This window comes from Dendroctonus ponderosae, unplaced genomic scaffold, assembly GCF_020466585.1.
Source record: "Dendroctonus ponderosae isolate FM_Combo_2020 unplaced genomic scaffold, Dpon_F_20191213v2 Dpon_F_20191213_6, whole genome shotgun sequence".
NCBI lineage: Eukaryota > Metazoa > Arthropoda > Insecta > Coleoptera > Curculionidae > Dendroctonus > Dendroctonus ponderosae.
This window is the reverse complement of record NW_026018814.1, coordinates 3,783,733-3,793,888: the sequence shown is the minus strand read 5'-3', so window position 1 is coordinate 3,793,888 and position 10,156 is coordinate 3,783,733. Positions and strand designations below refer to the sequence as shown.

At 38.9% G+C, this 10,156-nt stretch overlaps 3 protein-coding genes across 4 annotated transcripts; all 3 read left to right on the top strand.

The window, feature by feature from the left end:
* The first annotated feature begins 30 nt into the window (after positions 1-30).
* LOC109534143 (carbonyl reductase [NADPH] 1) lies at positions 31-3,035 on the top strand. Its single transcript, XM_048667597.1, has 6 exons — positions 31-352; positions 1,642-1,868; positions 1,967-2,239; positions 2,295-2,533; positions 2,586-2,740; positions 2,796-3,035. The coding sequence occupies exons 2-6, from the start codon at positions 1,842-1,844 to the stop codon at positions 2,954-2,956; spliced, it is 855 nt and encodes a 284-aa protein (XP_048523554.1). The 5' UTR covers positions 31-352; positions 1,642-1,841; the 3' UTR covers positions 2,957-3,035.
* Positions 3,036-3,540: 505 nt separating this feature from the next.
* Positions 3,541-5,173, top strand: LOC109534142 (3'-5' ssDNA/RNA exonuclease TatD). The gene is given in 7 exon segments (XM_019899719.2): positions 3,541-3,559; positions 3,617-3,808; positions 3,872-3,970; positions 4,061-4,221; positions 4,272-4,455; positions 4,530-4,692; positions 4,847-5,173. Coding segments are annotated over 6 exon segments (930 nt in total). The 5' UTR covers positions 3,541-3,559; positions 3,617-3,645; the 3' UTR covers positions 5,007-5,173.
* Positions 5,174-6,622: 1,449 nt separating this feature from the next.
* LOC109534144 (polyubiquitin-C) lies at positions 6,623-9,241 on the top strand. 2 transcript variants are annotated; one of them, XM_019899721.2, is made up of 2 exons: positions 6,623-6,776; positions 7,106-9,241. In XM_019899721.2, the coding sequence occupies exon 2, from the start codon at positions 7,107-7,109 to the stop codon at positions 9,162-9,164; it is 2,058 nt and encodes a 685-aa protein (XP_019755280.2). In that variant the 5' UTR covers positions 6,623-6,776; position 7,106; the 3' UTR covers positions 9,165-9,241. The 2 variants fall into 2 exon arrangements, with proteins under 2 accessions (XP_019755280.2, XP_048523552.1); XM_048667595.1 differs by lacking the exon at positions 6,623-6,776 and adding an exon at positions 6,853-6,911.
* Positions 9,242-10,156: the final 915 nt, after the last annotated feature.

Here is a 10,156-nt window from a genome sequence, read left to right as displayed (position 1 = left end):
CTATACGATGGAAGCAAAGACAAAAGTCTGCCTTAGCAACAGGGAACAGGAAGCGTTGGACCGTTAAACCGTTTTTGGAGGGCAATTAGTGGGGGTGGTTTCAAGTTTCATATACATGTGATACATCTTATCAGTAACAAAGTGGTTTAAAATGCGCGCCAATTTTTCGACAGTCAGCTGAGGCGGGCTACGGTTAAATTTCGCGCTCGCGCAATGCGAGGTTCGCGGAGAATTTTAGTGTCGCCTCCTGTCATGGATCCATCATTTGGATTCAACGTAACTAACCTAAAAATTTTAAGTTTGTTTTGTTTATGGAAGGCTTGTATACATTCGCGTAGGTTTGATGGCTATGGTATATACGTTTTTATTAGTTTTCCCTTTGGAAAGTTACTGAAACAAGGAGACAATGAAGTCCTGCGTACGCCATTACATATCCTTATTATCCTTATTCATTGAATAAACAGGGCAAGCGAAGGAGTACCTCAGCGATGAGCGAAAGGGTTTTACAAGTAATCAGCCATAAGGCAGATAGCATTTCCTAAACCTCATCCATTACCAAAACAAACATCACGAACAATATTTTCAATTCAAATAATATTTGAATCGTGTAAAAATTATACATTATATGTTTGAATTGCAATGTTATTTTGTGCAAAGCACAGATTGTCAAACTTTTCCTAAGACAAGTCCAAATGTATTAATTAGCGGTACCGTTTTTCATATAGACACTCAGACAGATGGTTTACTTTGAATATATGTTAAACTCGAACTAGATATAAGATTTTTATGTTCATAGCGAAGTGCCTGCGAATTCGTATTTTGAGCGGATCGGAGAATTAAAACAGTAAAATCTCAAGCAGTAAATAAATTTCTATGAACAGTTTACAATGTACTTTAGTAATTATTTTTGCAATATTCCTTGCCAGAGTCCTTGCACATAGTTGCTGTTTAAACAGTAATATAAATTAATCCTTGCGACGAATCATGTGCATTATTATAAGTGAGTTTCTTCAATAGTTCATCAGTAAAATTCTGTAAGCCCAATCAAAATATTTAAATATCTACCGTTTACTGTTTCATTGTTGTTACACTTTCGTTAGAATATGTAAATTACACTACATAAAAATATATTAAATTTCTCCGGATGAAGATCTTCTGGATCTTAACAGGCAGTGCAAAAGATATTTTTTTTATTGATTATTATTATCTTTTAATTTAACTATTATTCTTGTTATTAACTTAATTCCGTTGCATTTTACGGCTTATATAAAAGCAGGACTTGCAAGACCAAGACCAAGATCAAAACCAAGACTTGCTCTTTTAATCAAGAGAAAGTCTTGGTCTTGCTTTGCTCATCACTAATTAGTTTGAACATTTTAGAAAGTTTTTCATAATTTAACAAGAAGCAATTATGTAAGTGTAGTGTTTGTGTTGTTACACGTTATCAATCGTGAAAGGCATTAAACAATCCCTGTTTATGCAATAAACTTCATGATATATAATGGCGTACGCAGGACTTCATTTTCTCCTTGTTTAAGTAACTTTCCAAAGGGAAAACTAATAAAAACGTATATACTAGTCATAAACGCTAGGCGTATGTAAACAACCCGTCCATAAACAAAACAAAATTGAAAATTTTAGGTTAGTTTGTGTTAGTGTCGTTGAATCCAAATGATGGATCCATGACAGGCGTTACTGCGATGAGCCACTCATAGATAAAGACAAGTGGAGCGACTCGTGACAGATTAACCAGAATATTTTTTTTAAACCAATTTTCAATTTTTTTGTTTACGCCTGTTTCAATACTTTCCACTTGCGTTTTTTGAATGCTCATCTAGAAAATGGCGTCAACTAGGAAGGTAGCTGTGGTGAGTTTTGCCAAACATAATTGGGACAGAAAACCGCAACTGTTCTCCATTGAGGACCCGCGGTTTTTAATAACAAATTCATTCTGTTCTTTAATCAGGTCACCGGCAGCAACAAAGGAATTGGCTTTGCCATAGTCAAAGGTCTCTGCGAAAAGTACAATGGAGACGTCTACCTCACTTCCAGGGACATAAAAAGGGGAACCGCTGCTGTAGAGGCGCTGAAGCAGTTAGGGTTCCCCATGTTAGGTAGCCTCATGTTCCATCAGCTTGACATCACTGACCAGGCTAGTGTAGAGGCTTTTCGCAATCACATCAAGTCCACGCATGGAGGCATTGATGTATTAATCAACAACGCTGCCATTGCATTTAAGGTTGGAGGCTCCAATATGCGGTGCCAGCCAGATTTGTACATCGTCTGTGTTCCAGACGGAGGCCCCCGAGCCATTTGCTGTACAAGCCAAGGAAACTATCCGCGTGAACTACTTTGGCACCTTGATGGTGTGCAATGCCCTGTTTCCGCTACTGCGCCAAAACGCCAAAGTGGTTAACGTTTCCAGTTCAGCAGGCCATTTATTACGCATTCCATCAGCAGACTTGAGATCGAAGCTAAGCAGTGTCTCTTTGGATGTCTCCGGTCTCAACCAGTTGGTCGAGCAATTTGTCCAGTAAGTCAGCGACTTACTTAATTGGCCTTATGCGAACGCTTCAAACCCAAAGGGCAGCTGATGCTGGTAAAAACCAAGAGGAAGGATGGGGATCTTCTGCCTATGCTGTTTCAAAAGTGGCCGTCAGCGCTTTGACGGTGATCCAGCAAAGGGCGTTTGACGCAGAGTCTCCGAGCCGCAACATTGCTGTTAACTCTGTCCATCCAGGTGGGAAAATACGTAAAGGTCCATTTCATTGCAATAAGTTTGCTGTCCGTTTTAGGATATGTGGATACCGACATGTCTAGCCATAAGGGTCCCTTAACCACAGAAGAGGGGGCGCAGGCCCCTCTATTTTTAGCCCTCGAAGCCAATATCAAGGGCAAGTACGTGTGGTTCAACAGTGCAGTTGTCGAATGGGATAAAGCTCTGGAAGTCAACTGAAATCAATCCTGTTTTTACTAGGATAGAAAAACATTTTTCAAATAACTTGAAATTTAATTCAATAAATTGTGTCCATACTCCTCGAGCTTGTTTGGTTGCATATATCAGAACTTTCTACTGACAGTGAAGAGTGACTCGTGTCTAGCGTTAGCGGTAGACATTTTTGAATTCGAGGGTCTTGACAGCTCTGGTGGATGGCACTCAGTTTGAAAACTTTTTAGAGAGTTTTTTTATGCAAAGATTTGCTGACCAAAAAACCTTTCCGAAAAAGCTGCTCCTAAATGTTTTAAATATTTCTCCATTTTTCTTTAACATTTGAAACCATCAACACATGGACACATTTGGGAAGTGTTGCAGCAGCAAATTGGCACCGACTTTTAAAATTCTCTTACCCATGCACAAACACATTTAAATATGCTCCTTCAATCTGTTTTACAAAAATGCTTCAAGGCCCTAAATGTAAATTTTCAAACTGCGCGCCATTCACCGACGCCAAAGCTGCCAAGATCTTCGCATGGCAAAATATCTGGGTTGCCGCTAGGCACGACTGACAAGCTCACATTACAGATCTATGTTACAGACGTCTGTGATCTGTGGTGACAAGTTGAGGTTACATTTTTGCAATTTGTTGTCAGCCAATATTTTTAATTAAAATTTCAGCCCTAAAGATTATTAGAGCACTGCGTTCCATGGCTACTGAAAGTGTTCACACAGTTGCCGAAGACCTGATGAAGGCAGCTAAAATGGAAAAGTGCTACGAGAATTACATTCTAATCGATGTGGGGGCTAATCTAACGAATAAGAAATATGGTAGAGATTTGGATAGTGTGGTGCAAAGGGCGAAAGATTCAGGTATTAAAGCATTGAGATCGGTTTAGTCAGCAGGAGAATGTAGGCAAGTTGTTTCTTTTCCAGGAGTGCAGAAAATAATGGTAACTGGCACCTCAGTGAAAGCTAGCAAAGAAGCATTGAGATTAACTAGGATATATCCAGGAACCTTGTATTCCACAGCTGGTAAGGCCACACTACATCACTTTGAAACTGACCGATTCGTCACAGCTTTTACATATAAAGAAACAATTTCTCAGTACAGATCACTTGCAGGTATTCATCCGCATGATGCAAAGTCGTATGACGAAGAATCATGGCAGGAATTGTGTCGAATAGTGCAAAATACGGAATGTGTTGCTGTTGGCGAATGTGGCCTGGACTACAATCGAAATTTTTCAAATCCTGAAGATCAAAAGGCAGTTTTCGAAAAACATGTAAGTGGCCTTTCACTCATACCACTCATGCTCATTGATCTTACCTGCAGATAAAACTAGCAATTGAGCACAATAAGCCTCTATTTGTCCACGAACGAGACGCTTTTAGCGACTTATCCGAAATTCTGGATAAGTATGCGAATAAACTGCCCCCCGTTTTGGTTCACTGCTTCACTGGGAGTGTGGAAAACGCCTTGGCGTATCTGCAAAAGGGATAATACATAGGATTAACCGGTAAATAGCATTTACAATTACATTTACATAGAACATTTCAAGGCAGATGTATTGTAATTTTCGGTGTGTTTCAGGTTACTTATGTAAAGACAAATCAGATACCGGCGTTCGGAAGCTGCTAGTGGATAATTTGATCCCATTGGATAGGCTGGTGGTGGAAACTGACGCACCGTTTATGTATCCCAATACCAGAGCATCGAAGCTACCTACTAATGTAAAAGAGGGTCTAACAGAACGGTAAGAAGAAGAGGAAGTGTCTCAACTGTTTCATTCTATGGCTCATTAATTGTTCTCTATCGCAAATATTCTCAGCTGTTTTCAAATTGATTTCTACCCAAATTCAGAGGACTTATTTACTCATAGCTTTGAACTGACAAACGTTTCCAAATAGATCCATGACATTCTTACATCGTTACTGCACTTTTCAACGAAACGAGCCTTGTTCATTGCCTGCCATTGTCGAAATGATCGCAGCCTTTATGGATAAGAAGCCTGAAGAAGTGGCGTTAGCAAGTTCCTTCAATGCCATGAAGCTGTTTGGTCTAACGTAAGCATATGAAATTTATTCGAAATTTTACCGTAGTTAAAGATGCGAAAAGCTCAATCAAAAAATTCAGTGGTGTTCATATAATTACGAGACAAGATTGAAAAATGACAAATTGTTATATTATTTATTGTATCTAAATAGAGATTAAACGAAATATATTTTTGGGTCAAACATGTCCTAACTACAAACATTTAACTGTAAGCATCGAATGTATTTCGGCTTTGTCCGATGCGCTTTTTAATGGGTGCTCCTTTATTGCCTCCTTACAAGCCAGTCAGGCTCTTGCTATGGCCATTGCGGCAGCTGGTTATATTAAAGTGAATACAATGACGTTTATTATCTATGTATGTATAGAATAAATTTTAAAAAATTATCGGTTAAGAAACGCGCTTCAGGTTGGATTTTATTCGACCACAATCTAAGGCTTGCCTTTGTCCTAATCCATATTTATTTTTATTTATATACACTATATTATATAGATATATTTTTATAAAATATTTATTTTCGTATTGTGTATTTCACTATGTTGAATAAATAAATTGATGTGCCTTAAAAATGTCTACTGTTTTACATAAACTTTGTCCTCCAATCACAGTTTACTGGAATTTTCTAGTTCAATTACACTAGTAACAGACACGTCAAGAAAATGCGTCTTGTTTATTTGCAATCTTTTGTGATAAGCCCAAACAAGGTCACGGCTTTTGTATTTTGAGTTATCAACGTGCAAACTCATGGGCATCCATGACGTCGTGATAATATAAATGGATTTGATTCCCGTTATAGAGTGGGTATTTTTGATCAACCTTGGCATAAATGCAAAATATTTTGGAAATGCGTAGAGCAACGTTCTAGGAAATGAAAAACTTGCGTTTTGGCAACGCGAGTTAATGGTTCCGAAATAAACATTCACCGGATTTGGGGTGTAAGGGAGTACGAACAGTTTGACCTATGGGGTGAATGCGCTTTTAAGGCTAAAGGTGCTAGAGTATTAATCACAGATAAAGACAAGGATTAATAATGCATAATAACTAATACATCGAATAAAAGTATAAAAGGGTTCGGAAACCAAACCAAAACAAGAAGCAGCTGATCGATAAAGAAGCCTTAGGAACAAAGCAACAAAGCATTTTGCTCAAGGTTGCCATTGCTGTGAACCGTTTTTCCTGAAAGATCTTCGAATGAATAATCTTCCTAAAACTACGTTAAATAACAGTTTTCTCTCGCCACATAATTTATTCGGTACTCATATTGAGACACACAAACGCCAGTGACCCCATATAGAGGGTTAGTAGAGGAATTTTTCAGCCTAGTGCATACTTCCTAGAATTTCTTATTGCGTCGCAACAAACCGCGGCAACATGGCTTGTGATCCAGACCCGGACACGTCATCGCTCCATCAGCTGTTTTTCAGGGCCGCCAACTTACATCTAGAAAAAATCAGATAGCACTAGATAGAAATATTGAAATTACGGAAAAATCAAGCGAAGAAATTTAGAATTGACCAGACCAGTTCTAATAGTTTTCTCCAATGTCTTAGGCAGGTGAAGAATATCAATTATAAACTCCCCCATTGGTGTTAGCTAGCATTTAACGAGCGTTACGCGTTTTGACGTCGAGATTATTCTCGAATATCGTGTGGAGGGGGAACGTCGGCGTATAAAAGCAAGGAGCATTCCACTCTGCAAAAGAAAAGCATTGTTTGCGAGAAAGTGCAAGAGTCAACGTGAAGTCTTACTTGGTATTTTTTGAAGTGTTACTTGAAAAAAAGTTGCAGGTAGGGAGCCCTTTAAAACCAATAAATGCCCTTAATTGATTGAAATTGAATAGGTTTCCCATAGCATTTAGTTTGTTTACATGAAAAATTAATGCTAGTGATTGAAACTCAACCAGAAAAATTTTCAAAAATTGCGTAAGCTACTTCTCTTGTCTAGTCATTTTTGGAAAAACGTGTTATCGTTTATGAATTTTGATCATAAAAAACAATCCTTTCTTTGTTCCATTACTTCACCCAAAATGGCGACGAGGTGCGGTCTAATGACTGCGCAGTTTAAATTTAGATTCGTCTGCTTTCTTCGAAATTAATGAGCATTTGTTTGTCAACAGGATGCAGATCTTCGTGAAAACATTAACTGGAAAAACCATCACTTTGGAAGTGGAACCTTCAGACACAATCGAGAATGTTAAGGCTAAAATCCAGGACAAAGAAGGAATCCCCCCAGACCAGCAGCGTCTCATTTTCGCTGGAAAGCAATTGGAAGATGGACGAACTCTTTCCGACTACAACATCCAGAAAGAGTCTACTCTTCACTTGGTTTTGCGGCTGAGAGGAGGGATGCAGATTTTCGTGAAGACTTTGACTGGCAAAACTATCACACTTGAGGTTGAACCATCAGACACTATTGAGAACGTTAAAGCCAAGATTCAAGACAAGGAAGGAATTCCCCCAGACCAACAACGATTGATTTTCGCTGGCAAACAGTTGGAAGATGGCCGCACCCTATCAGATTATAACATCCAAAAAGAATCCACTCTGCATTTGGTGTTGAGATTGAGAGGTGGAATGCAAATTTTTGTAAAAACCCTTACTGGCAAAACAATTACACTTGAAGTCGAACCATCTGATACCATTGAAAATGTTAAAGCCAAGATTCAGGACAAGGAAGGAATTCCTCCAGACCAACAGAGGTTAATTTTTGCCGGCAAACAGTTAGAAGATGGACGTACATTGTCTGACTACAACATCCAGAAAGAATCCACTTTACATTTGGTTTTGAGACTGAGAGGAGGAATGCAAATCTTCGTGAAAACTTTAACCGGCAAAACGATTACTTTGGAAGTGGAACCCTCAGACACAATTGAGAACGTTAAGGCGAAGATCCAAGACAAGGAAGGCATTCCCCCAGACCAGCAGAGATTGATCTTTGCAGGAAAGCAGTTGGAGGATGGACGCACTTTATCTGACTACAACATTCAAAAGGAGTCCACTTTGCATTTGGTGTTGAGATTGAGGGGAGGAATGCAAATTTTTGTCAAAACTCTTACTGGAAAAACCATTACACTTGAAGTCGAGCCTTCTGATACTATTGAAAATGTTAAAGCCAAGATCCAGGACAAAGAAGGAATTCCCCCAGACCAACAGAGACTGATTTTCGCAGGAAAACAATTGGAAGACGGCCGAACTTTGTCTGATTACAACATCCAGAAGGAATCCACTCTTCACTTGGTGCTCAGGTTGAGAGGTGGAATGCAAATCTTTGTTAAAACCCTGACTGGAAAAACCATCACTTTGGAAGTGGAAGCCTCAGATACCATCGAAAACGTTAAAGCTAAGATCCAAGACAAGGAAGGCATCCCCCCAGACCAGCAGCGTCTCATCTTCGCCGGAAAGCAGTTGGAGGATGGCCGCACACTTTCCGACTACAACATCCAAAAGGAATCCACCCTTCACTTGGTGCTCAGGCTGAGAGGAGGAATGCAAATTTTCGTGAAAACCCTGACTGGAAAAACTATCACTTTGGAAGTGGAACCCTCAGACACCATCGAGAATGTTAAAGCTAAGATCCAGGACAAAGAAGGCATTCCTCCAGACCAGCAGAGGTTGATTTTCGCAGGCAAACAATTGGAAGACGGCCGCACTTTATCGGATTACAACATTCAGAAAGAATCCACTCTTCACTTGGTGCTCAGGTTGAGAGGAGGAATGCAGATTTTTGTTAAAACTCTGACTGGCAAAACTATTACACTTGAAGTTGAACCATCTGATACCATCGAAAATGTTAAGGCAAAGATCCAGGACAAGGAAGGAATTCCTCCAGACCAACAGAGACTGATTTTCGCAGGCAAACAATTGGAAGATGGCCGCACCCTATCAGATTATAACATCCAAAAAGAATCCACTCTGCATTTGGTGTTGAGATTGAGAGGTGGAATGCAAATTTTTGTAAAAACCCTTACTGGCAAAACAATTACACTTGAAGTCGAACCATCTGATACCATCGAAAATGTTAAGGCAAAGATCCAGGACAAGGAAGGAATTCCTCCAGACCAGCAGAGACTGATTTTCGCAGGAAAACAGCTGGAAGATGGGCGCACTTTATCTGACTACAACATTCAGAAGGAATCAACCCTTCACTTGGTTCTCCGGCTTCGTGGTGGCAACTGAAAGGCCTCCAAAATATTTATTTTCTTTTGAGTCGTGATTTTTTTGATTAAATGAATAAATTATACTTTATTACGTTACTTGTGTATTTTAATAGCTGCTTGATAAATTTGTTTAAATTAAAGTTTGCAAAATGTGACGCCGTTGATTTTGAAGCTTGTGATCTTGAAGATTTTTTTGGATCCCCGTTCTAAACAAAGACCTTAATAAATAGGCCAAGCTAGTCATTCATAAATCCCGATTTGTGTGGGACCAACATTAAATTCTATCGATTGGCGATTGATCAATGAAAAACAGGTGGTAGGGATAAAGTAGGTACCGAGCAACGAGTAGAATTAATCGGAAAATCAACTGGCGTCATAGGCGTAGTAAACATCAGTATTAATCTATTTATTCTAAGCATGAAAGATTCACTCATTTTCTGACCTTTTTCTCTACATTATATGATTGAAATTATAAACGCAAATTTTTTAAGCTTTGATAGCTATTTAATAGGGATCTAAATCTATCTCTAAACTTATAAATTCAAAACAACACGCCACTGGCCTCTGTTTACAATCGTGCAAAACAGTACAGGTTAGGAAAATTCAGGCCGCTTTTCCTGCGAATGAAACCACTTCGCACAATTTCTTTTAAGCGTAACAGTTTATTAATATCACGATTATCACTAAAAACTCGAGAAAATGCCGTATTTACTTGTCCAACAAATCGTATGTATCCCCCTTTGCGCTGTTGTCATAATGAATGTTTCATTGTTTCCTGGTAATTACCCCCAAAAATGTTGGTTATTTTAATGACATTTTGAAATTTAATGACATTGAAATATATTCATGGCTACCGTTTTCCTGCTATTTTCTTGTTGATGCCACTCATATATATCAAATTGAATATCGAGCCGGCAAAGCAGCCTCGTAAGTACCTACTTTTATATAGACTGTAAACCACAGACTACATACTATTGTAAACCAATATTGCTCTCATAGAAAATCGTAAAC

Excerpts from the sequence above, each read along its gene's own strand:
- LOC109534143 (XM_048667597.1), top strand. The coding sequence starts at position 1,842 with ATGGCGTCAACTAGGAAGGTAGCTGTG. Across the intron at positions 2,534-2,585 it reads TTGGTCGAGCAATTTGTCCA|GGCAGCTGATGCTGGTAAAA; the intron begins GTAAGTCAGCGA and ends TCAAACCCAAAG. Across the intron at positions 2,741-2,795 it reads TGTTAACTCTGTCCATCCAG|GATATGTGGATACCGACATG; the intron begins GTGGGAAAATAC and ends TGTCCGTTTTAG.
- LOC109534144 (XM_048667595.1), top strand. The coding sequence starts at position 6,868 with ATGCTAGTGATTGAAACTCAACCAGAAAAATTTTCAAAAATTGC. Across the intron at positions 6,912-7,105 it reads GAAAAATTTTCAAAAATTGC|GATGCAGATCTTCGTGAAAA; the intron begins GTAAGCTACTTC and ends GTTTGTCAACAG.